Source organism: Saccopteryx bilineata, chromosome 1 (genome assembly GCF_036850765.1).
Source record: "Saccopteryx bilineata isolate mSacBil1 chromosome 1, mSacBil1_pri_phased_curated, whole genome shotgun sequence".
Lineage (NCBI taxonomy): Eukaryota > Metazoa > Chordata > Mammalia > Chiroptera > Emballonuridae > Saccopteryx > Saccopteryx bilineata.
In genome coordinates, this window is record NC_089490.1 from 390492619 (window position 1) to 390519896 (window position 27278).

Consider the following 27278-nt stretch of genomic DNA (forward strand, 5'->3'; position numbering starts at 1 on the left):
AGCTTTAAGCAAAAAGCTCACCAACTTGGACCCAAGGTTGCTGGCTTGATCAAGGGGTTACTTGGTCTGCTGTAGCACCCCTCCCACCCCTGTCAAGGCACATGAGAAAGCAATCAGTGAACAACTAAAAAGTGCTACAACCAAAAAAACCCCATGATTTATGCTTCTCATCTCTCTCTGTTCCTATCTATCCCTCTGTCTCTGTAAAAAAAAAAAAAAAAAAAAAGTGTGGGAAAGGTTTATACGAGTATGGGGAGGCTTTATAAAGCATTAAAAATATATAAAAAATAAAATAAAGTCACTATTTCGTGGATTTTCACCTATCACGGCAGGTTCTGGAACCTAACTCCAGTGATAGATGAGGTATATTTCCAAGATTTTTTTGTTTGTTTGTTTTGCATTTTTCCGAAGCTGGAAACAGGGAGGCAGTCAGACTCCCGCATGCGCCCAACAGGGATCCACCCGGCACACCCACCAGGGGCGATGCTCTGCCCATCTGGGGCGTTGCTCTGTTGCAACCAGAGCCATCCTAGCACCTGAGGAAGAGGCCACAGAGCCATCCTCAGTGCCTGGGCCATCTTTTGCTCCAATGGAGCCTCAGCTGCGGGAGGGGAAGAGAGAGACAGAGAGGAAGGAGGGGGAGGGGTGGAGAAGCAGATGGGCGCTTCTCCTGTGTGCCCTGGCCGGGAATCGAACCCGGGACTCCTGCACGCCAGGCTGACGCTCCACCACTGAGCCAACATTTCCAAGACTTCAGTACGTCAAACATTAGCTAATATTTTAGAGTCCAGCTCCAAAACTGAAGTCACAAAAGCAAAAAAAAAAAAAAAAAAAAAGAACAAGAAACAAAAAACCTGCCCTGGCCTGACACTTTGGATGATTAGAGCACTGTCCCAAAGTGCAGAGGTTGCCAGTTTGATCCTGGGTCAGGGCACACACAGGAACAAGACATTCCTCTCTCTCTCAAATCAATAAAATAAACATTTAAAAAAACCCAACAAACACCAAAATTGAAATCACAGAATTTTCTGGTAGAAGCGTTTTTCCTAACCTGTCCCCAACCCCAGTTTCCTCACATACAACCGACTCAAAATCCTACCGCACTGTTTGAGTACTGTTCTCTAATGTAATCCTTACACCGTAATTTGAATCGAAAACAATCAAGACTGAATTAAAATAAATCTTGGTTATATAATCACAAAATAACAATCAGAAGTATAAAAAAAGCTTTATTAGTGCATATATACAAATTTACAAGGTCAGAAACTGGAGAAATACAAACAGCTTTAAAACACAATCTGCTTTTTCTTCAGTTTAAAGTGACTTTTACCTGATTGAGATACAATAAAAAATACAGAACAGTAAACTGTTTTTAAATACTGGAATTTCATGGAAAATACGATCACACACAAAAGGGAGATGTATTTTGGAATAAGGTAAGACAATGAAGACACATCAACATATACAGTGGCTCTTGCTACATTTACTGCCACAGGTGTGAAAAAAATTCTCAAAACCAAATACAAACACTTGCTGCTGCCTGTAATGAAATTTAAATATTTCATCTAGTGTCTGAAATAACAGCTATCACTTCTAGAATGTGTACGATAGAATACTTCTAAAGAGTGTGGCCATCTGTCAGCACAAGGTAAACAACCTGACAAACTTTCAGCACTTCAGGGGTGGCAGACTGGAGGACGAGGTCAGAGAGAGATTCCGATAATCCCAGTTAAGCAGGACAATACACAGCTGCCTTCTTAATTGCACTTGTTCTGGAGTAAAAGTTATTAGGAAGAGAGAGAGCTCCACACTAGAAACAAAGAGCCCCTATTGGTAAAGAAAACCCTTCACTCGCTATCCGTGTCCTCTACAGAGATATCATACTCATGAGCCACATGTCCAGACTGATGAGGTTAATGGACCTAACATGCTGAGTTTGCCAGTGTGAGAATAAAGGCAGCCAGGCCAGTCTTCAGACATCTCACCATTCAGCAAAACAGAAAAAAATTGCATTTCATAAATGTGAAAAGTTTATACGTGTTATGTTCTTGCCCAAAAAATTCATATGCTCTCCCTCATATTTATAGTTCATTGACAACAGTAAAATGGGTTAAGACTCTGAACATATACACGCACATACAAATTAATAAAAATTTTAAAAAAATTAAAAAAAAAACAAAACAAAAAACACTATGTGTTTGGAGCCATTTTCCTTCGCTTCAGTCTTGCTCTCCAATCTTCAGGAAGGGCTTCAAAATTAGCATTTCTCTCTGCCATGCCACTGTGAAAACAACATATAGATTACTTCACTAGAAGGAAAAAGAATGAAACCGTTTATTTCCTAGCAAACAAAAACGAAATTCTGATGTCACATCTATGTTTATGAAAATGACTCAAATTTCTCAACTACGTACCAGCAAATTCTTTATCAAATTTCTTCTGTTGGATCTACAGAAGATTTACATACACGTTAGTTTTATGTATATGTTAGTGCCCATTTTGATATACTTTTAGTAATCATTAAAGCCACAATGAAGAAAAGAGCACATTCTTATAAAAAGTTGTTCTTGAGCCCTGGCCAGGTGGCACAGTAGATAAAGCAAGACCTGGAGTGCCAGAAGCCATGGGTTTAATCCTCAGTCAGGGAACCTATGAGAAGCAACCAATGAGTGCACACAACTAAATGGAACAACTAAGTGAAACAGTAAGTTGATGCCTCTCTCTCTCTCCCTCATCAATGGAAAAATAAATAAGTTTTTCTTGGCTTCTAGGAGTTATTCTTAAGAAAGATATATTTAATCTTCAGGGCCTTTTGGACCTAATGTTTTTGAGATTCTCTTTTGATCGGTTCTAACTATTTATGATATACATGGCTTATTAAGTCATCCTAAAAGTAGAAAAAACTCAGATTCTACTTTGCAATTATTAGAATGGTACACTGGCCTCTTTTGTAAAGCTAAAATGATCACAATACCTTTGTGGTTTCCCTTCATCATCTTAAATAGTTTGCTATTTCATCACTGTCAAAATCAATCATTATTCAATTCCTGGCAATAATAAAGAAGACTAAAAATTTTTTTTTAAAAAAATGGAATAGTGGATTCACCTGCAAGGGTGTTATGCAAGTGAAATAAATTGCTACTAATACCATTACCTTAGTTTTCTTATGTTGCCCAAAAGAGTACACCACCTTTTTTTCCCCCATTTTTTTTCTCTTTTTTTGTATTTTTCCAAAGCTAGAAGTGGGGAGGCAGTCAGACTCCTGCATGCATCCGACCGGGATCCACCCAGCATGCCCAATGCTCTGCCAGGGCAATGCTCTGCTAATCTGGGGTGTTGCTCCATTGTAGCCAGAGCCATTCCAGTGCCTGAGGCAGAGGCCATGGAGCCATCCTCAGGTCCCAGGCCAACCTTGCTCCAATGGAGCGTTGGCTGCGGGAGTGGAAGAGAGAGAGAGAGGAAGGAGAGGGGGAAGAGTGGAGAAGCAGATGGGTGCTTCTCCTGTGTGCCCTGGCTGGGAATCGAACCCGGGACTTCCACACGCCGGGTCAACGCTCTACCGCTGAGCCCACCAGCCAGGGCCTGCATCACCTTTTTTTTTTTTTTTTCTGAAGCTGGAAACAGGGAGAGACAGTCAGACAGACTCCCGCATGCTCCCGACCGGGATCCACCCGGCACGCCCACCATGGGGCGATGCTCTGCCCACCAGGGGGCGATGCTCTGCCCATCCTGGGCGTTGCCATGTTGCGACCAGAGCCACTCTAGCGCCTGAGGCAGAGGCCACAGAGCCATCCCCAGCGCCCGGGCCATCTTTGCTCCAATGGAGCCTTGGCTGCGGGAGGGGAAGAGAGAGACAGAGAGGAAGGCGCGGCGGAGGGGTGGAGAAGCAAATGGGCGCTTCTCCTGTGTGCCCTGGCCGGGAATCGAACCCGAGTCCTCCGCACGCTAGGCTGACGCTCTACCACTGAGCCAACTGGCCAGGGCCTGCATCACCTTTTAAAGAAGCAAAAAATTAAGTTTGGGTCCCCAGACTTATTTGCATAGTTTCTTATTCTTTTACAAATAAAATATGAATGCAAATAGATAGTGGTACTGTAGATTCAACTTCATCACTTAGTATTTTGTAACAAGAACCTGGGAAGATTTCATTTTTCTAAAAAGACATGCTGACAGCCTGACCTGTGGTGGCACAGTGGATAGAGCATCAACCTAGAACACTGAGGTTGCTGGTTCGAAACCCCATGCACAATCAGTCAAAGCACATATGAGAAGCAACTACGAGTTGATGCCTCTTGCTCCAAACCACATCCCCCTTCTATCTCTGTCTAAAATCAGTAAATAAAATCTTTAAAGAAAAGAAAAAATATATATATTTTAAACGCCTGAGTGCTGGCCGGTTTGCTCAGTAGTAGAACTCCGGCCTGGCATCTGAGTCCTGGGTTCGATTCCTGGTCAGGGCACACAGGAGAGGTGACCATCTGCTTCTTCACCCCCCCACCCCCGTTTCTGCAGCCATGGCTCAGTGGTTCCAATGAGTTGGCCTGGGTACTGTGAATGGCTCCATGGCCTCCACCTCAGGTGCTAAAAATACCACCAAGCCAAACAACCAGGGCCTTGATAGAGTTCTCAAATGGACAAATGCTGAAAGCAGATGTGTACTGACTGGAGATAAACAGGTATTTTAGAAACAAAAAAATTGGAATGACCATTTCGATTGGTGTTTATATATGTATTTAAAAATGAAAATGTTTTGCCTGACCAGGCAGTGGTATAGTGGATAGTGTAGGACTGGGATGCAGAGGACCCAGGTTCAAAACCCTGAGGCTGCCAGCTTCAGGGTGGGTTATCTGACTTGAGCAGGGGGTCATAGACATGACCCCATGGTCACTGGCTTGAACAAGCAGTCACTTGCTCTGTTGTAGCTCACCCCCCCTCCTATCAAGGCACATGTTGAGAAAGCAACCAACGAACAACTAAGGTGCTGCAAGAAAGAATTGATGCTTCTCATTTCTTCCTGTCTGTGTCCCTATTTGTCACTGTCAAAAAAAAGAAAATTTTTTGATTATGAAGCAAAGAATGACTATTTTCTCCCATGTTTTCATAAGTGTTTTTGGATGTTACAAGTGCAAGAAGCAGAAGAAAAGATAAGCTATCAGAGATGAACCTGAACTCTGGCATCACATTTACCAGATGAGGATGGTCCAGGTTATACATGACAATCAAGCAACCCAGCAATAGTAGGAGAATGTTGCTCATTTCAGTATGTATACCTTCAAAACCAGGAAAATAAACAGTAAAAATTTGAGTTGGCTATGTTTAAATTCTTAGTAAAATTTCTAATGAAGTTTTCTCCCCTTCTCTTTATTTTTACTTCTGTAAATAATATGTAAAATAAAAATTAAAAATAAATAAAAGGTCTATTAGATTATTCTTCCTGGTAGGCTGAGTGATAAAAGTCCTTATTGTAAGATGATCAACTGGTGGGAGAAAGTATTAACTCTGATAGTTCAGATTCTGAAAAAGGCTAAGACATCATATTTACAGATAAATATTTCTATGCATTAACCACAGCCCAACCCATTTGTGGTCTCTTTTCTTTTACCTGACCAGCTGTTGCTGTTTCCACTCTTCGATTCGTTTCTGTGTGGTTGATTCCCGGTCCTCTTCACTGGAACTAGAGTTCTCCTCTTCATCTAACTCACGCTGGATACTCTGCCACTTCTTTACCAGAGATGGCATTTTGGTTTTACTCTTCTTTGCCTATAACAAATGTTAAAAAGTCAGAAGAAAAACAGTATATGAAATAAGGAAATGAGCCTTCCATATGACACCAGGATCTTTTCCTAGTGCTACAGAATAAGTAAACATTAAAATAAAAATAGCCTGACCAGGCAGTGGCGCAGTGGATGGAGCATCGGACTAGGATGTGGAGGACCCGGGTTCAAGACCCCAAGGTTGCCAGCTTGAGCACGGGCTCATCTGGTTTGAGCAAAGCTCACCAGCTTGGACCCAAGGTCGCTGGCTAGAGCAAGGGGTCACTCGGTCTGCTGAAGGCCCAAGGTCAAGGCACATATGAGAAAGCAATCAATGAACAACTAAGGTGTTGCAACGTGCAATGAAAAACTAATGATTGATGCTTCTCATCTCTCTCCATTCCTGTCTGTCCCTATCTATCCCTCTTTCTCTGTCTCTGTAAATAATAAAAATAGCCTGGTCAGGTGGTGGCACAGTGGACAGAGCGTTGACCTGGGATGCTGAGGACCCAGATTAGAAACCTCAAGATAGCTGGCTTGAGCACAGGATCAGACATGACCCTGTGGTTGCTGGCTTGAAGCCCAAGGTTGCTGGCTTGAGCAAGGGGTCACTGGTTCAACTGAAGCCACCCCCCCCCCATCAAGGCACTTATGAAAAAGCAATCAATGAACTAAAGTGCGACAACTACGAGTTGATGCTTCACATCTTTCCCTGTCTCTTCCTCACTAAAAACATAAAAATTAAAAAAAAAAAGACACAAAATATGTACCATTTTAAGCTCTTGTCAATAATTTCTTTTTCTTTTCTTTTTAAAATGTTTGTTAAGTGAAAGGAGGGGAGATAGTGAGACAGGGCTCACACATGTGCCTAACTGGGATCTACCTGGCAACCCCATCATGAGCTGATGCTTGAGTACTGAAATATTTTTAGCGCTTGAGGCTAATGCACTTGGACCAACCAAGGTATCCTCAGCACCTGGGACCACACTCGAACAAGCTGAGCCACTGGCTGCGAAAGAGGAAGAGGAAACGAAGGGGAAAAGAATGGAGAAGAGAAACAGATGGTTGCTTCTCCTGTGTGCCCTAAATGGGAATTAAACCCAGGACATCCATACACCAGGCCAATGCTCTTATCTACTAGGCCATCAACCAGGGCTTTGCCAATAATTTCTACCAATTATAAACTTAAAGCTTGGTTAAAAATCTAAAAACTGCAGGCTTAGCTCAGTTGGTTAGTGTCATCCCAAAACACCAAGGCTGACCAGGGTTCAGTCCCTGGTCAAGGCACATATGGAAAGTGACCAATGAACGCACAACTAAGCAGAACATAAATGAATGCTTCCCCAACCTCTCTCTTCCTCTCTCTATCCCTCTTAAATTAATCAATTAAAAAAGAAAAACAAGACTGATTGACTAGTGGTGGCACAGTGGATAGTGTATCAATCTGTGATGCTGAGGTCCCAGGTTCAAAACCCTGAGGTCACCAGCTTGAGCGTGGATCCCATGGTGGCTGACTTGAGCCCCTCCATTCCCCCCTCCTACATCAAGGCACATATGAGAAGCAACCAACGAACAACTAAACTGAAGCAACTATGAGTTATGACTCCCATCTCTCTCTGTAAAAAAAAACAAAAAACCAACCTCCCCCAATAAACTTGAAATTCATATAAAATTATAAGAGTGGAGGTGAGGGCAGTGACATGTCCAAAGGTAATAGAGATTGAAGCACAGGCACACTGGACTGAAGAAGGGTCTAGAACAGAGTAAGGGGGCCTGAACAGTCAATACTTTAAAAAGTATGTCTCAATTTCAAAATATACTACAAAGCTATAGCAATCATCAAAACATTGTGGTACTGGCATATAGACCAATGGAATAAAATTGAAAGTCCAGAAATAATCCCATATATTCATGGTGAATTGATTTTAGACAGCGTTTTCTATTCAATGGAGAAAGAATGGTCTTTTCAACAAATGGTGCAGAGACAAAAGAATATCCACATTCAAGATAATAAAACTGGATACCATAAACAAAAATTTACTAAAAATGGGTAAACAACCCAAGTCTAAGTGCTAACACTATACAACTCTTAGAAGAAAACAAAAGGCAAATTTCATGACCTTGGATCTGGCAATGAATTCTTTAAAATGACACAAAAAGCACAAGCAAACAAAAAACAGTAAATTTATCAAAATTAAAATTTTTTGCGTACCAATGGACACTATCCAAATAAAAAGAAAATCCAAAAATTGGGATAAAATATTTGCAGATCATATGTTATAAGGCATTTGTACATATAACATATCCGGAACTCTTATAATTCAATAACAAAAGGCAAACAATACAATTAAAAACTAAACAAAAGACTTAGACATTTCTCCAAAGATATACAAATGGTCAACAAGCAAATGGTAAGATGCATAATATGATTAATTCACTACAGAAATAGAAATCAAAACCATAAGATGCCACTTCATAGCCACTAGGATTGGTATAATTATGTATTTATTATTATTTTTACTGATTTTAGAGAGAGGAAGCGAGTGAGAGAGAGACAGGAACATCAATCTATTCCTGTATGTGCCCTGACTGGGATTAAACTGGCAATCTCTGTGCTCAGGACAATGCTTAACCAATCGAGCTATCCAACCAGGGCTAATAGTTTTGTTGTTGTTGTTTTAAATGGAAAATCACAAGTGTGCATTTGGAGATACTGGAACGCTCCTAAATTGCTGGTGGTAATATAAAATGGGCCACTGTGGAAAAACTAGCAGTTCCTTAAAAAATTAAGCAGAATTATCCTATGACCCAGCAATTTTACTCCTACATACTCAAAAGAAAACAGGTACTCAATGAGCATGTACTCACATGCATATATGTATACTACCCATAATAACCAAAAACGGTAAAATAATACAAATATCCATCAATAGATGAATGGATAAACAATTTGTGGTATACATAAATAATGAACTATTACTCAGCTATAAAAAGGAATGAAATACTGATACATGCTACAACATGGATAAACCTCAAAAACATTGTGCTAATAATAAGTAAAGGAAACCAGACATAGAAGTTCACACATTCATAATTCCAGAATGGGTAAATCCACAGAGAAAGAAAGCAGGTTAGTGGTTCCCAGAGGCTGGGTTAAGGAGGGTTAGGAAGGTGATGGGGAATGACTGCTTAACTGGTACAAGGTTTTCTGCTGAGGTGATGAAATGTTATGTGACTAGTGAGGGGTGCTGGTTGAACAGTATAAATGTACTAAATGTTACAGAATAGTATACTTTAAAATGGTTACTTTTATACAAATATCACCTTAATATTAAGAAATCTTTTTAAATAAAAAATTAGGTCCCGGCCAATTGGCTCAATGGATAGTGTCGGCCCAGCATGGGACAACCTGGGTTTTATCTCCAGTCTGGGCTCACACAAGAAGTGACCATCTGCTTCTCTTCCCCTTCCTCTGCCCCTTCTCTCCCTTCTGCCCTCCCGCAGCCAGTGGCTCGGATGGTTTGAGTGTCGGCGCTGGGCATTGAGAATAGCTAGGTTGATTCAAGCATCAGCCCCAGATGGGGGTGCATGTGGGAGTCTGTCCATTCTCTCTCCTTTCACTTAAAAAAAAAGGTAAAGGGAAATCTACACTACCTTATCTTTCTTTCCCTTCTTTGTCTTCTCAGGCGGTGGCACTTTGGGAGCTGGTGGTGGTGTTGGTGGACGAGGAGGAGGAGGGGGTGGTGGTGGTGGAGGTTCTGTAACAGCAGGGGCAGGCACAGCACCTCGAGCTTGGACTGGCTGTAATGTGGGAGCAGTCACTGCCATTTGGACAGAACATTCAGCATAACTCATAATTGCAGAAGTTGATGCCAGTCCGAGGTAATTTGACGGTAGGCTCATTCCTCTGGCCTGATGACCCATTCCTGTTGTTGGATGGCTAACTGATATTGCCTGGTGTGCAATCCCTGCAGACTGTTGTCCAGTTCCTGTCACCTGGTGACCTACCCAGAAAACAAAGTGAAACTTTATGACAATGCCAAAAATAAGGAAAAGAAAGAAAAAGAAAATGAGGAATCTGTACATCACCTACAAAATGATTCATATATACCTTTTCCTCAAAAAATACAGCCACATTTTCTGGTAGCAAAATACTGATCTCTGAATACTTTAGCACTAAGGTACTTGAACATCAAAATCACCAATGTTAGGTAAATGACAAAAAACCATCTGGAAGTAACCATGCTAAACCAAATGACAGTAACCATGCTAAACTGTTAATAGTAACTGAAGTGTTCAGTAAGTGAGAAGAAACACATCTAAATAGTCTTAGCAATAAAAAACCTTTAATATTTCTTTGTGACATCTAATTTTAAAAACAAAGATATAATACATTGAGGAAAACATTTTAATCACAATGCTTACCTGTAGGTATAGCTGATTGGCTGTAGAGGACTGGAGAACTACCAATGGTAGCTGATCTCTGAACTACTGCAGTACTAACTTCTGTGGCTTTTCTCTTTATCGCTTTAGTGGAAGGAGAACTGGTGGTGGTAGAATCAACTGAACTCTGAAACACAAAACATTCTATTCAGTGGCTAAAGGTCCTGGTAAACATCCTCCTCTAAAAAAAACCATGATGTCAATTATGCCCTAGTCCCCCCAAACTCTTCAGGATGCCAAATGACATTTCTCACCTGGCTAGTTACAACCGTAGTTTGTGTAGGTTTCAGTGGAGTATCCTCCTCTGTTCCTGGGGCAGGAGGCTCCTCGCTTCCCTCATCCTCCATCTCTACCTCCTGGATCTCACCATCTTCCACGGGAGGAGGGGGAGGGGGGGGCGGAGGAGGGGACTCTGGGGGTGGAGGTGGAGGTGGTGGCATTTCCAAAGGTAATGGAGGTTGAAGCACAGGCACATTTGACTGAAGGAGGGTCCAAAATGGAGTAAGCGGCATGAGTGATGAAGAAGAAACTTGACCAGAAAAGGAGTCTTTACAAAGAGAACCTAAAAAACCAAATAGGAGTCAGGGAAAAAACAAGACAAAAACTCCATGGCTTATATTTACAGAAAGGCGCAACTGACTAGTGTGACAAAATCCGACCCACAGATCTATTCTACATTGACAGCACTGAAATACTGAGTAACTCAAGTTAAAAACTGATTTTCACAGAAAAATAAATTCATGAGCCTCATAGTTAGTAGTGACCCCAGCTATGAAATACTGGTCTTATGCCTGACCTGTGGTGGCGCAGTGGCTAGAGCATCGACCTGGAGTGCTGAAGGCGCAGGTTTGAAACCTCGGGCTTGCCTAGTTTAGGCACACACAAGAAGCAGTCAACAACTCAAGTGAAGCAATTACAACCTTGCTTGCTCTCTCTCTCCCTCCTTCTCTCTAAAATCAATATAATCTTTTTTTTGCCAGTTTGTTCCCTGGTAGGGCACATACAGAAACAGATCCATGTTCCTGTCTTTCTTTAAAAATCAGTAATTATTTTTAAATTTATTGATTGATTTTAGTGAGAGGAAGGGAGGGGAAAGAGAGTGAGAGGAAGAGAGTGCGAGAAAGGGAGGGAGGAACAGATACATTCCTGTCTGTGCCCTGACCAGAGATCAAACCGGCAACTCTGCACTTCCACATGGCACTCTAACCAATCGAGCTATCAGGCCAAGGCAAAAAATCAATAAAATCTAAAAAAAATAATAATAAAAAAATTCTAATTTTGTTTTTTGGATCCAGATTTATGAACAAGTAAGTGAAGCACATCACATCAACCCAATGAGAAATCCAGTCATCTGAACTTACACTTGGTTTCAAAATACACAACTAGAGGGCAACACTCTGGGGCCTTTTGACTTTCAAGAGTGATGTGCATTTGCAATACTGATCCCATGAGTTTTCAGTGAGGCAAACAATTGAGATGACCCAGAGAACTACCCATTCAAAACACAGAAACTCTATCCGTTAATTAATCTGGGTTACTATATTTTAAAAATCCATTTGCAAGGTGCTATTAACAAACCTCTCATTCCTTCACACTTTTGCGTGAATTACATTCATTTGCTAACTCACAGCAACACAAATCAGGGAGGATTTTATTTTTGTGATGATGTAAGGAAAATTTAGAAATCGTCAAGGTAAATGGTAACTAAGGCACACATAAGAGGTGTTTGAAGATGCAGAGGATTTAAAATTGCTTAAGTCTGAGTTAAATTACAGCTGACAAGCTGTAGGATCAGCTTTCCTCTAGTTCTGCAAAATCCAGTTAATTACTGTCCTTTCTCTGCTGGGAAAAGCCTTAAGTATTAGAGAAAATAGGATATACTTACTTGTAGCCTTCCCCATCCCTCTTTATCATCAATAGGGAAGTTTCACAATATATGGGAATATTAGATATAAATCCCAGGAATGCTGAAGGGGATTTTCTCCCTAAAAATCATAGAATTTAGGAGTAGAAGAAACATGAGAAATCATCTAGTTCAACCCTCCCATTTTAAAGGTCATGAAACCAGGAGGAATGTAACTTGTCCAAGATCATACAACTCTTAGTGGCCAGATATGACTACCAATTTAGTACTGTTTTACCAAGATTTCCTGGTGAAATATCAGGAGCCCAAAGCTTTAGAATCTCAAATAAATCTCACTTCTCACGGAGTAGAGATCCAGATGCAGTCACCTGTTAAATTTCATGGTCAGAAGTGGTGAATTAGATAAGAGCTGTATTATAAAAAGCTCTGCGACAAGGATAAGGCATTTTACCTTACTTTGCTCAAAATACACCACATTGGCACTTAACAAGGTAAAAACCAAAGTGACCATGAACCATTTGGCTTTTAAAATAGCTTTACTTTCCATGGAACAAAAAAATGACACATTATGAAAGTGACTTTAAGAACCTGATTCACATGGTAACTCTACGTTGAGTTGTTTACTCCCCTAAGGAAAAGAGGACTAAAAAATCCACCAGAAAACAGAAATGCAGTTTTCTAGCTAAAGATTTCAAATGAGTCATTAAACTTGTATCTAATATGAATTTACACTATAACTATTAGTCTTGGCATGGACAAGCAGTCTACTACATTATGTAATAGTATATATATATATCAAGATTACATTAGAACTTAGGTAATAAAACCTTGAATTTTAGTATCTTAATAAACGTCCTTCTAATATACCAACCACATATGGTGGGTAAATAAAAATGTCAAATTTTATGTGCTGGCAGGTTTCTCATCTAGAAGCATGACACAATGCCAATAGTTACAATGGTGATACGCTGCTATGCAAAGAACTCAAGGAAACAGGTTCAAAATTAATAATATGGTTTATAACCTCCAACAAAGTGAATCAGAGTTAAAGTTTGTGTAACTATGAGATAAACTAGACTTGATAAATTTAGCAGCAAATAAGGAATGAGCACTTTTAGAGTTAATACTGGAATCCAAAACTGTTTACTCAAAATATAAAAGCTGTGTCTTATTCATAATTATCTCCTTCATCTTAAATTCAAAGAACTTGAAGAAATCCTAGTTTGAATGTCCAAGGATGTCATATTACATGATGCTTTTCTTCACTTCTAAATGTAACCCAGTTGGTATATTTTGCCATTTAAGAGACCATGTTAAGCCTGAATCCCAAGGAGAGATTAATACAGAATACAAAGCTTTTATTATATGCTAACAATCTAAAAAATACAACCTTAAAGGGAGAATACTGTGGGGACACAAATTTTGAATTCTTCAAGAACATGTCTTTCCTGGGCATCTTTATTTCTATGTATGAGCAGGCTTCCTTTGTTTTCCCCCCAAAGAGAAAATTCTGCTTAGTATTTTGAGCCAAGAGGCCAGTTTAGCAATTTAAAGCAAGAAGTTATTATATAAATAATAAGTCCCACAGAGACTTTTTTGAAAAGCAGCTATATTTAACTAAGTGACACAAGCCCAATAAGACAGACATACTGAGTTATCTTGAAATATCACTCATCTTTAGAGACTTAAATTCAAGCTCTGAACAATAAACAAGGGTTAAAAATAAACAGAACTGTTGGAACTTCGTTGGCTCCTCACAGTGTAGTAATTTTTCTTTTTTAAAAGATGATTTTAACAACTGCTAAACTGACAGAGACCACATATTATAAAGTTTCATTACAGGCTTAAAATAGTGACCGGTATTGCTTTTAAATCCCAAATTTGGATTTTACTTACAAGTTTATCATGGATTTAGTGGTTCTCAATAAAGAGGCTGAAGAATATAAACTGGTTTACCAGTGGCTTTTTCCTACAGCATAACTAGTTTTATTTTAATCAGATAGGAATGTCTGGAAGGTCTTCCCTTTACCAGATAGGACCAACTGGGTGTGTCATCAACAAAGAGAGGATATAACAATACTTAACTCTAAGGGGATCACAGACCACTTAGAGTTGGTAATTCTAGACTATCCAGCTTTGGAACATATAACAAAGGGACTTTAGACACTCACCAGGAGTGGAATCACCTACCCAAAACCACGTCAAGCCCCTTGAGTTCACTAAACAATAAAACCAACTTTTTAGGCACGTCACTATATCACTGCTACCAAAATGGAAAAAGTAATCAAAAGAATCATGAAAATAGTTAAGTAAAAAACCCTGTAACGTGAGAAAATGTATTTCTGAAAAGGTAGACTAAAACTACCCTTTTGCTATGTTCTAAAATGATCACTGCAGTCATATGTGGCTTTTTATGTAAAGTGATCTGAAAGTGAGTCTTAAGACTCTAAGAAGTTAAAATCATGACCATTTATTTCATTTGGTACATCATCAGAACTTTTCTACTGGGATTAGGGAGCCAGTAGAGTACAAAGCATCATTTTTGATAAGCAGAGGACAAAACAATTCAGCTCTTCACTTCTTATCTTACCAACAAATTCCTTGTATTTTTATCTCCAAATGCTTCTTTAGCCTGAACAGGTGGTGGCACAGTGAAGAGAACTACGGCCTGTGGGCTGCATGCGGCCCCCTGAGGCCATTTATCCGCCCCCCCCCACCGCACTTCCGGAAGGGGCACCTCTTTCATTGGTGGTAAGAGGAGCATTGTATGTGGCGGCCCTCCAACGGTCTGAGGGACAGTGAACTGGCCCCGAGTAAAAAGTTTAGGAACCCCTGGAATAGAGTATCGGTCTGGGATGCTGAGGACCCAGATTCAAAACCTGAGGTCAACGGCTTGAGTTCGGGCTCACCAGCTTGAGCACAGGGTTGCTGGCTTGAGCACAGGATCACAGATATGACCCCATGTTCACTGGCTTGAGCTCAAAGGTTGCTAGCTTGAAGCCCAAGGTCACTTGCTCTAGTGGAGCCCCACAGTCAAGGCACGTATGGGAAAGCAATCAATGAACTACTAAGGTGCCACAACAAAGACTGATGCTTCTCGTCTCTCTTCCTGTCGTTTTTTCTGTCCCTATCTCGTCAAAAAACACACACACACACACACACACACACACACACACACACACACACATATCTCATTTATATTTACACTTCACAGACTCCTGCTGTCAAATGCCATCATTTTAATAAAAAGTTAGTTTTTTAGATGAAAAGGTTGCAAATCAGTCTTGACTAATGTTTATTCATTTTTGTCCTTCCAAGATGACCTCAGAGGGGAAAAATTGTGTATCTTCTTCAATAATGTGGAAATCAAGCCATAACTTTTTTTTAAGATTAACTATTTATTTTGGGGGGGGGGTAAGCCATAACTCTTAAATGAGCTCTCAGAATTTTGGAGTAAGTGAGGAGCTATGAAAGCCCCACCCTCTTTATAATGAGCAGCAGGTCCTCAAAATACTATTTTGTTATAACCTAAAAACTTAACTACTGCCTGACCAGGTGGTGGCACAGTGGATAGTGTGTGGACCTGGGATGCTGAGGAGCCAGGTTTGAAACCCTGAGGTTGCCAGCTTGAGTGTGGGCTCACCAGCTTAACCCCAAACGCTGCTAGCTTTAGCAAGAGGTCACTGGCTTGGCTAGAGCCCTCTCAGTCAAGGCACTATTAGAAAGCAATCAATGAGCAATTAAGGTGCCACAACAAAGAACTGACGCTTCTCATCTCTCCTCTCTCCCAAAAGAAAAAAAAAAAAACTAACTCACTTTAGTCTTATTATACCAATTAGTCTATGGTAAAACTGGTTTCATTATATATATATATATAGTTGTGCTTCAAGTCATGAAACCCATAAAAGAGTTAAGTGAGAACTAATTGTATATAACTATACTGAAGAGCTTTAAGAGTACTTTAAACGGGCTGAACCATTCTGACTGTTTTTATAGAAGAATATTTTTGACAATTTGCAATGATAAATTATTTTGCTTCTCTAGAATAAGCCTAGTCCTAGTTTCCTAGCATTTCTTCAGATTAGGAGTTCTAACAACCACACACCACCCTTCTTGTAAGAAGAGCTGAAAAATGAGGTTGTCGAATCAATATACATGTTAACAATTCATCTATGTAGTTCTTTAGCATTAATTGGCATTTGTTTTTGGAAACCCACAGCTGTCTGTAGCACAAGAGAGCAGTAACAGGACAACCTTTAAAAATCAAAATACACTGGCTCGTCATTTCATTTTTTATCAATACTATGCTGATTTCCAAAGAGACTCTGCCTTTGTTTTCTTCAGTATCACTTTTGAATTCCGTTTTTAGGATAAGCTACTATTTTTTACTTAGAAATTTATGTTATGATTTAAATTACTTCTTTTACGATCACTACACAAGCCCTTTTCTCTAAAATCATTTTTCTCCACCATCAGTAGAGAGTACTGTCCCACCTGTGGAATTCTCAGAGGGTTCTGCGGAATTTGAGTCAGTTCCAGTTTTGTCTTTCAAGGTCTGTTTAGGAATAGTCTCATCTCTGCTTCCTTGTGCTTGACTTCCTTCCTCCTCCTCCTCACCGTCTGGGAACTCCCACTGAGATTCGCCCGACTGTTCGTTTACATAGAAATATCGTCTATGATCCCTAAATTACAAGAAAGAAAACACAGGTTTTAAGACCCATTCTCCTACAAAGACACTTCCATTTGGTCCTGTCCCAGGACAGCAGTCTGCTCTCCCAGGGACGAACCTCTTCTTAATGGACTGCTATTCACAAAGGCAACAAAGAGCTTTGACATTTGAGGATGGAGAACCAAGCATAATTCAAAGCTATTTGCACTGCCAGCAGCTCTGTGAACAGCCCTCAGCTCTCTCACTCCAACAGATGACTTAGAAAACACCTCTCATTATTTTTTTTCTTTCTTTTTTTTTTGCCAATGCTTAACATGATTTCAAGTATCATTAACGGAGGGACTCGATTTCCTAGAACACTAATTTCCCTTCCAAAGAAGAGAACAATGAAGTTTGCGAAAGTTGACTCTTCCCCTCTTGGATCGTGGAATTCACATTTCATACTCTTGATACCAAACACACTGAAAGCTAAAGAGAGGGAGAGGATCTGGGAGCTGAAAAATAAAAGAGCAAAGATTTCAAATAACGAAAAAAAATAAATCAAGAAAAGCCAAATATAAAAAGAAATGTTTTCATCTGACCTGCTGGCAGAAGATAGTAATCTTGTTCTTCATTCACATCTTCAGCCACGAAGCTTTCCTTAACTTCGCCGAGGTTAATCAGGAGTAGTTGCTTCCAGAGGTCCTGTAAAGCGCACAGAGCTCTCGCATGCGCTTAACCCCAAGCCCGCCCTACTCCGTGCAACACTCTGGAGAGTAAAACCAGCTTTGTCCAATCTTGGAAAAAAATCCGTTACATGGAACACTTTAAACATTGTTTTTTGTTTCTCCAACGCGTCGCTGGCCCAAGCTGAAAGTGCTTGCAGTGCTCTGCCTGCCCAGCACCGCTAACTGCAGCTGCTCTCAGTCTCCAGACAGGCTGTCATGTTGTCAGGTGGTGGTGATCACAAATCATGTCTGAGATGTCAAAGGTGAAAGGTGAAAAGGGGAGAAGAGTGCGTACCTGTCCCAGTGGCAGGACCAGCCTTTAGGAGTGGCGTTTATTTCATACTGTTTTAGTTGTTCTGCTGCATCCTGAAGTTTTCGTTTAAGGTAGTTTCCATTAAGAGCCCCTTCCCTCCAGTCTGCAATCCGAGTCTGGAATGAATAACCAGCAGTAAGTTTTAAAGACTATGTCAGAAGCAGAGGTAAGAAGGACCTAAGTCTTCTAGTATGTGACTGTATTGTTATACTGAGGCAGGAGTAGACCAAAGAGAAAAAGATCCCATCTTAATTTCATAAGAAATTGTTTGCTCTGCAGAGTTCTGAAAAATGAGACTGGACTCCAGTACAGTTTTACACTGCCAATTCTCCAGTATCTATGAAAACGAGTAGCAGTTTTAGTTCTCCCCTTTAGACTGTACTAAGATTGGTTTCCCAGTAATTTTATCTTCAGTTTGGGTAGACAGTCTATTCAGTTTGCAATGTCACTAATCAAAATTAAAGATTCAGTATATAGGGAAACCAGTTAGCTTCCTATAGGAGTTCATTACCCAATCCCACCCTACCATTCTGCATAGTATGCAGGTTACAAACAAGACTCAGAACTTTTCTTTTTAAATAGAGATCTAAGGCTTTAACACTTATGAAATAATTTTAATATCATAAGGCCCCATCTGATCCTTATGAATAAATTTTTATTACAAAAAATCTATTAAAATATATGCCTTTTCAGTTGTACACCTAAAATTTGTGTTATTAACCAATGTTATCTAAATAAGTTAAATAAAATATACATGCCTACTGAAGGTGGTAAGTGTAAGGATCACTTCACTGTTATATACATATTCTCAGTATTTGTCTTAATAGTAATTATATTTCTTTGGCTAATACATTTTTATTTCCTGTATTAGTGCTCAAAATATGCATCAAGATTAAACATTCCAATTTACGATTAAAACCTAAGGCCGATTCTTCACACACAGCATTTAATTTAAGCACTGACTATACTAAAAAAAATGGCTTAATTACCTCAGTCTGTAAGAGCAGCATATGAAAGTTGGAGATGGACTGTCTATTAATGCCTAAAAATTCAAATTTACTTGTCAGGGTATTTGCTAGTTCTCCGATCTGAAACTGTAATGCAGGAAAAAAAAATGTTAAAATTAAAATTAAATCAACAATATTTCCCATATTAAGCAAAAAATTTTCATTTATAACCCTGGACAGTTGGCTCAGTGGTAGAGCGTCAACTCAGCATGTAGAAGTGCAGGGTTTGATTCCTGGCCAGGGCACACAGGAAAAGCACCCATATGCTTCTCTACCCCTCCCCCTCTCCTTCCTCTCTGTCTCTCTCTTCCCCTCCCACAGCCAAGGGTCCATTGGAGCAGGGATGGCCCAGGCGCTGAGGATGGCTCCATGGCCTCCACCTCAGGCACTAGAATGGCTCCGATTGCAGCGGAGCAACACTCCAGAGGGGTTGAGCATCGCACCCTGGTGGGCATGCTGGATGGATCCCAGCCGGGCACACGTGGGAGTCTGACTGCCTCCCTCCTGCTTCTCATCACTTCAGAAATATATAAAATAAATAAATAAATTTTTTCATTATAGAGACCCTAGAAAAATGTATCTGCCTATATATTACACAGCCTATATATTACTATATATTCTCAAGTAGCTACATCCAAATAGTTATGTAGAAGATAAAATTCTAATTTATAATTCATATAAAGTGATGAAGTGATAGGTCTAGAAAAATTAAATGTATTATCTACTCTAACACAACATAAAATTCAATAGTTGAAAACAGATCCTAAATGATATAGCTCTCAATATTGTTCAAACATCATTTATCCATTACCAACTATGTATACTAGCCACACACTGAAGAGAATTAATTCTCCAAGTCACTTCTACATGGCTGTAAACTAGCTAATAATTGGATAAAGTCTTTCAAGTCAAAAGAATATGCTGGCCCTGGACGGTTGGCTCAGCGGTAGAGCGTCGGCCTGGCGTGCGGGGGACCCGGGTTCAATTACCAGCCAGGGCACATAGGAGAAGCGCCCATTTGCTTCTCCACCTCCCCCTTCCTCTCTGTCTCTCTCTTCCCCTCCCGCAGCCAAGGCTCCATTGGAGCAAAGATGGCCCGGGCGCTGGGGATGGCTCCTTGGCCTCTGCCCCAGGCGCTAGAGTGGCTCTGGTCGCGGCAGAGAGACGCCCTGGAGGGGCAGAGCATCGCCCCTGGTGGGCGTGCCGGGTGGATCCCGGTTGGGCGCATGCGGGAGTCTGTCTGTCTCTCCCCGTTTCCACCTTCAGAAAAATACAAAAAAAAAAAAAAAAAAAAAAAAAAAGAATATGCTAACTGGTTTTTCCAATAGACCACCCCTTAAACAGTCACACATTATTATGGCCCAATTTTCCTGTTAGAAATAGAAACAAAATTGGAAGCAAATTTGCCCATGTAAGGACATGTATGTAGTTTACATAGGAATTAAACTTATGACTTTAAGTCTCTTTAGTACTTCCAAACTAGAGAAGCCTTTATTTGATAAGCTACTGCTTTCTAAAGGAGGCTTACTGTAAGAAAGTAATTAAGTATTTAGAATTTATTTTTAGGAGAGGGTATGAGGGGAAGGGTCTAAGGAGACCCTTATTCAGGGGATAGAAAATGATTCGACTTTGGGTGATGGGTATACAACATAGGCAACAGTTCAAATGCTATAGAAATGTTTACCTGGCTCTGACCAGTTGGCTCAACATTAGAGCATTGGCTAGTGTGTGGAAGTCCCAGGATCAATTGCTGGTCAGGGCACACAGGAGAAGTGACCATCTCCTTCTCCACCCCTCTCCCCACTTATCCTACAGCATGGCTCATTGGGACAAGTTGGCCCCAGAGGCTGAGGATGGTTCCATGGCCTCTGCCTGAGGCACTAAACTAGCTTGGTTGCCATGCAATGGAGCAATGGCCCCAGATGGGCAGAGCATCACCTGGTAGGGGGCTTGCTGGGTGGATACTGGGGTGCATGCGGGAGTCTGTCTCTCTTCCTCCCTGCCTCTCACTTAAAAAAAAAAGTTTACCTAAACCCTCTGTACTCTTATTGATCAATGTCACCCTTAATTTTCTAAACAAAATTAAAAAAAAATTATTTTTAGATAATCTCTACATAAAAAGTCCATCTTCTAAGTCCTTACCGCCACCTTAAATATGACTTTTTCCATCTAACCAAGTAAATAATTTATATTTGGCAATAGGAAAGATTACTTTTACTACTTGCTAATAGAAAACAGTTTAGCCCTGGTCAGGTGGTAGTGGGTAAAGCATCAACCCAGCACACCAGAGGTTGCAGGTTTGACTCTGGTCAGGACACATATGAGAAGTAATAAATATACAATTAAATGAAATTAAGTGAAACAATTAATGCTTCTCTCTCTCTCAAATCAATGGAAAATTTTTTTTTAAAAAGGGAGTTTAATGGTTAGCCAACCTAAGAATATTTGTCAAATGGCATTCAGTAATGTGTATACATACTTTTAAATCCTGTTCTTCTTCTACTTTAGGTGTTGTTTGTACTTTTATCTTCTCTGAAGACTCTTCTACTTCCATCTCTTTGTCTGAATTCTCATCTATTTTTTCCGAATTTTCAGCAATTGCTGCAGAAGAAAACATGAAATTAAACCAAAGGGACCAATGATGATAGAGCCCTATAAACATTTTCTTACTCCTGTAGCAGAGAAATCCAAAAACTGTAGTAATTCCTTCTATTGCCTGTGTTTCTTACTTGTTAAAGAAGCCCTAATGTCATTTGACCTGGAACACTGAGGTCACTGGTTCAAAACCCTGGGCTTACCTGCTCAAGGCACATGTGAGAAGCAACAATGAACTGATGTTTCCCACTTCTCCCCCCAGCTTTCTCTCTCTCTTCTAAAATCAATAAATAAAAGCTTAAAAAAAAGAAATTTAAGAAGCCCTAATGACTTATCGACCTATTTTCTTTATAAAACCAAAACTCTTTATCCTGCCTGACCTGTGGTGGCGCAGTGGATAAAGCGTCGACCTGGAAATGCTAAGGTTGCCGGTTCGAAACCCTGGGCTTGCCTGGTCAAGGCACATATGGGAGTTGATGCTTCCAACTCCTCCCCCCTTCTCTCTCTCTGTCTCTCTCCTCTCTCTCTCTAAAATGAATAATAATAATAAAAAAAAACCTCTTTATCCTTTATAATCTTTCTTTCTTTTCTTCTTTCTTTCTTTCTTTCTTTCTTTCTTTCTTTCTTTCTTTCTTTCTTTCTCTTTCTCTCTCCCTACCTCTCTCTTTCTTTCTAAAGAGACAGAGAGTCAGAGAGAGGGATAGATAGGGGCGAACAGACAGGAACAGAGAGATGAGAAGCATCAATCATCAGTTTTTGTTGCGACACATTAGTTGTTCATTGATTGCTTTCTCATGTGCCTTGACCATGGGCCTTCAGCAGACTGAGTAGCCCTTTGCTCAAGCCAGCGACCTTGGGGTCTCCAACCTGGGTCCTCCGCATCCCAGTCTGACTCTCTATCCACTGCACTGCTGCCTGGTCAGGCTATAATCACCTTTCTTAAAATAAGCTTATGAATAAAAATTACTTTGTTTTACTGCATTACTTTGTAGTTTCTGCTTTCTCTTTCTACTTTCTTAATGTTTTCTAATCTTCTCTTCCAGAATACCATGGCTTCAATTACTTATAAAAGTTAGATATTAGTGATATGAACTCTCTGTTATGCTGGCTTAACACCTGCTAAACAGACTAATCCCTATATAAAACGTAAAGCATTCTGTCATGAAAACCAAAGATTTTTAAAAAAAATATAATCAAATCTTGGCCCTGGCTGGTTGGCTCCGTGGTAGAGCATCGGCCTGGCACACAGGAGTCCCAGGTTCGATTCCCAGCCAGGGCACACAGGAGAGGCGCCCATCTGCTTCTCCACCCCTCCCCCTCTCCTTCCTCTCTGTCTCTCTCTTCCCCTCCCGCAGCCAAGGCTCCATTGGAGCAAAGTTGGCCTGGGCGCTGAGGATGGCTCTGTGGCCTCTGCCTCAGGCGCTAGAATGGCTCTGGTTGCAACAGAGCGGCGCCCCAGATGGGCAGAGCATCGCCCCCTGGTGGGCATGGCAGGTGGATCCCAGTAGGGCACATACGGGAGTCTGTCTGACTGACTCCCCATTTCCAACTTCAGAAAAATACAAACAAACAAACAAAAAAAAGTGCCTGGTAAAGGCACATTCGAGAAGCAAGATTCTTCCTCCTCCTGCCCCCTCCCACCTCCACTATCTTTCTCTTTTTTGAAACAAATAAATATCTATTTTTAAAATCAAATTTAAGTACCTTTTCTTGACTCTGGCTAACCCTTGGTCTAAGGAAGAAATGTGACTTTAACATCACTTTCAACAGCTTTTATTAGCCTAAAATTTTATATAAGTACATATCAAATAAGGGCCTTTCTGCCTTTTATTTAATCATTAATTTTCTTTTAAATTTTTTTATAATTTTTTTTATTTTATTTATTCATTTTTAGAGAGGAGACAGAGAGAGGAGAGAGAGACAGAGAGAGAGAGAAGGGGGGAGGAGCCGGAAGCATCAACTCCCATATGTGCCTTGACCAGGCAAGCCCAGGGTTTTGAACCAGCGACCTCAGCATTTCCAGGTCAATGCTTTATCCACTGTGCCACCACAGGTCAGGCCACATTAATTTTCTTTTGCATTTTCAAATCACATGAAATCAAATCCTTCTACTCTCTCACAGTTTGTAATTCACTTATGTATCAGACATTTTACTTTACATTTGGTGGCAGGCACAAGAATATAACAATTTTAAGCACCACTAGAACTCTTAAGAATTGAAAATTTTAGAAGACAATTAGGAAGAACTATCAAATTAAAATGCAGCCCGCCCCCCCCCCCACTGACCTCACAATATACCACTAGGAATATATACAATGATACTAAAATCTGCATAATGAAATATGTACCAGGATGGACAATCATTATTTATTAAAGTATTGTTTTTATTGTAAACTACTATAACAAATGTATATAACATAAGGGAGCACTCGCCTGACCAGGCGGTGGCGCAGCGGATAGAGTATCGAACTGGGATGCGGAAGACCCAGGTTTGAGACCCCGAGGTTGCCAGCTTCAGCATGGGCTCATCTGATTTAAGCAAAAATTCTCCAGCTTCGATCCAAGGTCGCTGGCTCAAGCAAGGGGTTACTCGGTCTGCTGAAGGCCCACAGTCGGGGCACATATGAGAAAGCAATCAATGAACAACTAAGGTGTTGCAATGCACAACGAAAAACTGATGATTGATGCTTCTCATCTCTCCGTTCCTGTCTGTCTGTCCCTGTCTATCTCTCACTCTGACTCTCTGTCTCTGTAAAAATAAAAATTAAATTAAAAAATTAAAATTAAAAAGGGAGCACTCGTGTCTGACCAGGCAGTGGTGCAGCGAATAGAGCATTGGACTGGGACACAAGAGGACCCAGGTTAGAAACCCAGAGGTCACCTGCTTGAGTGCAGGCTCACACCTTGAGTGTGGGGTTGCTGGCTTCAGCCTAAGGTCACTGGCTAGAGCAAGGGGTCATTTGTTCTACTGTAGAGTCCTGGACAAGGCACATATGAGAAAGCAATCAATGAACAACTAGGTGCCACAATGAAGACTTGATGCTTCTCATCTCTCTCCCTTTCTCTCTATTCCAATTGGTCCTTTTCGCTAACGCAAGGGATAAAAAAGGGGGGGAGCACACGCCCTGGACAGGTAGCTCAATTAGACCAACATGCCAAAGTTGCAGGTTCAATCCCTGGTCAAGAAACATTCAAGAATCAACCAATTGCCTGACCAGGAGGTGGCGCAATAGATAGAGCATCGGACTGGGATGCCGAGGACCCAGGTTTGAGACCCCGAGGTCACCAGCCTGAGCGTGGGCTCATCTGGTTTGAGCAAAAGCTCACTAGCTTGGACCCAAGGTCACTGGATGGAGCAAGGGGTTACTCGGTCTACTGAAGGCCCGCAGTCAAGGCAGATATGAGAAAGCAATCAATGAACAACTAAGGTGTCGCAATGTGCAATGAAAAACTAATGATTGATGTTTCTCATCTCTCTGTTCCTGTCTGTCTATCCCTCTCTCTGTCTCTGTCAAGAAAAAAGCCCTGGCCGGTTGGCTCAGCGGTTGAGCGTCGGCCTAGCGTGCGGAGGACCCGGGTTCGATTCCCGGCCAGGGCACACAGGAGAAGCGCCCATTTGCTTCTCCACCCCTCCGCCGCGCCTTCCTCTGTCTCTCTTTTCCCCTCCCGCAGCCAAGGCTCCATTGGAGCAAAGATGGCCCTGGCGCTGGGGATGGCTCTGTGGCCTCTGCCTCAGGCGCTAGAGTGGCTCTCAGGATGGGCAGAGCATCGCCCCTGGTGGGCGTGCCGGGTGAATCCCGGTCGGGCGCATGCGGGAGTCTGTCTGACTGTCTCTCCCTGTTTCCAGCTTCAGAAAAATGAAAAAAAAAAAGAAAAAAAAAAAGAATCAACTAATTAATGCATAAATAAGTGGGACAACAAATCAATGTTTTTCTTTCTTTTCCCCCTTACCTCTCTAAACCTCAATAAATTTAAAAACAAAAAAAAGTTGAGGCCTGACCTGTGGTGGCGCAGTGGATAAAGTGTCGACCTGGAACACTGAGGTCGCCAGTTCAAAACCCTGGGCTTGCCCAGTCAAGGCACATTTGGGAGTTGATGATTCCTGCTCCTCCCCCTTCTCCCTCCCTCTCTCTCTCTCTCTCTCTCTCTCTCTCTCTCTCTGTCTCACTTCTCTAAAATGAATAAATAAATAAATAAAAATAATTCAAAAAAATACCAAAAAAAAAAAAATACTTTGTTAAAAAAAAAAAAAAAAAAAGTTGAGAGGCAGGGAGGCAGAGAAAGACTCCCACATGCACCTTGATCAGGATTCAACTAGTAAGTCTCCTATGGGGTGATGATCCCATCTGGGATGTTGCTCAGCAAGTGAGCTATTTTGAGCACCCGAGGCAAGGCCATGGTGCCATCCTCAGTGCCCAGGACCAACTTGCTCAAATGAGCCATGGCTGTGGGAGGGGGAAGGAAAAAAAGAGAAAGAGGGAGAGAAAGAAAGGAAGAGGGATAGAGAGAGGGAGGGAGAGATGGAGAGGGGGAGGAGAAGGGAGTGGTGGAGAAGCAGATGGTCAAGAAGCAGATGGTCACTGCTCCTGTGTGCCCTAACCAGGAACTGAATCTGGGATTTCCACATGCCGAGCCGATGCTCTACCACTGAGCCAACTGGCCAGAACCAAAAAAAATATTTTTTTTAAGAGAGCACTCAAGAAACTACAACCCAGATAACAGAAGACAATTACTAGTAACTCCTGAGTGCCTTGTGCCTATCATCACATCAACACCAAACATAACCTCTACCCTGATGGTGTTACCACAGTTCATTTCTTTTATTTCATAATGTACAGACCTTTAAGCACAGTATTTTTGTAGATTTTCCAACCTAAACACATAGAATATTGCCTGACCAGGCGGTGGCGCAGTGGATAGAACGTTGGACTGGGATGCGGAAGACCCAGGTTCGAGACCCTGAGGTCGCCAGCTTGAGCACGGGCTCATCTGCTTTGAGCAAAAGCTCACCAGCTTGAGCCCAAGGTCGCTGGCTCCAGCAAGGGGCTACTCGGTCTGCTGAAGGCCCACGGTCAAGGCACGTATAAGAAAGCAATCAATGAACAATTAAGGTTTTGCAATGCGCAACAAAAAACTAATGATTGATGCTTCTCATCTCTCTGTTCCTGTCTGTCCCTGTCTATCCCTCTCTCTGACTCTCTCTCTCTGTAAAAAAAAAACCAACCAAACAAACAAAAAAAACCAAAACACACACATAGAATATTAACATACGCATTCTTTTTTTTTTTTATTCAACATTTTGGGGACTAATACTAATGTATGTAACTGCAAATCACCTCTTTTTCATTGATGTTTTGAATTTAATTGCAAGAATATACCACAATCTATCCATTTTACCTTTGATAGACATTTGAATTGCTTGTAGGTCTAATAACATAAAAGCCATATTTATTTTTGAGAGTACATAAAACATAAATAAAACTTACATGTTTATCAATGGGGGAAAAATTAAATAAAGATATTTATACCACCTGACCAGGCGGTGGTGCAGTGGGTAGAATATCGAACTGGGATGTGGAAGACCCAGGTTCGAGACCCCAAGGTCGCCAGCTTGAGCGAGGGCTCATCTGGTTTGAGCAAAAAGCTCACTAGCTTGAGCCCAAGGTTGCTGGCTCAAGCAAGGTGTTACTCGGTCTGCTGAAGGCCCGTGGTCAAGGCACGTATGAGAAAGCAATCAATGAACAAGGTGTTGCAACAGCGCAACGAAAAACTAATGATTGATGCTTCTCGTCTCTTTCCGTTCCTGTCTGTCCCTATCTATCTTTCTCTCTGACTCTCTGTCTCTGTAAAATAAATAAATAAATAAATATTGGCTTAAAAAAAAAAAGATATTTATACCACTCTGTAATTAAAAACAATAATTTTCA

The 27278-nt window shown here is 41.1% G+C and overlaps 1 protein-coding gene across 1 annotated transcript in view; it reads right to left on the reverse strand.

Annotated features, from left to right (window-relative positions):
* Positions 1 to 1209: 1209 nt before the first annotated feature.
* The window catches only part of FNBP4 (formin binding protein 4), a 43646-nt gene continuing 17577 nt past the window's right edge, over positions 1210 to 27278 (reverse strand). The window contains exons 9-17 of the mRNA XM_066251526.1: positions 21236 to 21357; positions 18739 to 18843; positions 17732 to 17865; positions 16555 to 16742; positions 10451 to 10758; positions 10179 to 10323; positions 9408 to 9757; positions 5603 to 5760; positions 1210 to 2281 (exon numbers count right to left, since the gene is read on the reverse strand). Of these exons, the coding sequence (XP_066107623.1) occupies positions 2191 to 2281; positions 5603 to 5760; positions 9408 to 9757; positions 10179 to 10323; positions 10451 to 10758; positions 16555 to 16742; positions 17732 to 17865; positions 18739 to 18843; positions 21236 to 21357 (1601 nt within the window). The 3' untranslated portion in view covers positions 1210 to 2190. The remainder of the gene's footprint in view (positions 2282 to 5602; positions 5761 to 9407; positions 9758 to 10178; positions 10324 to 10450; positions 10759 to 16554; positions 16743 to 17731; positions 17866 to 18738; positions 18844 to 21235; positions 21358 to 27278) is intronic.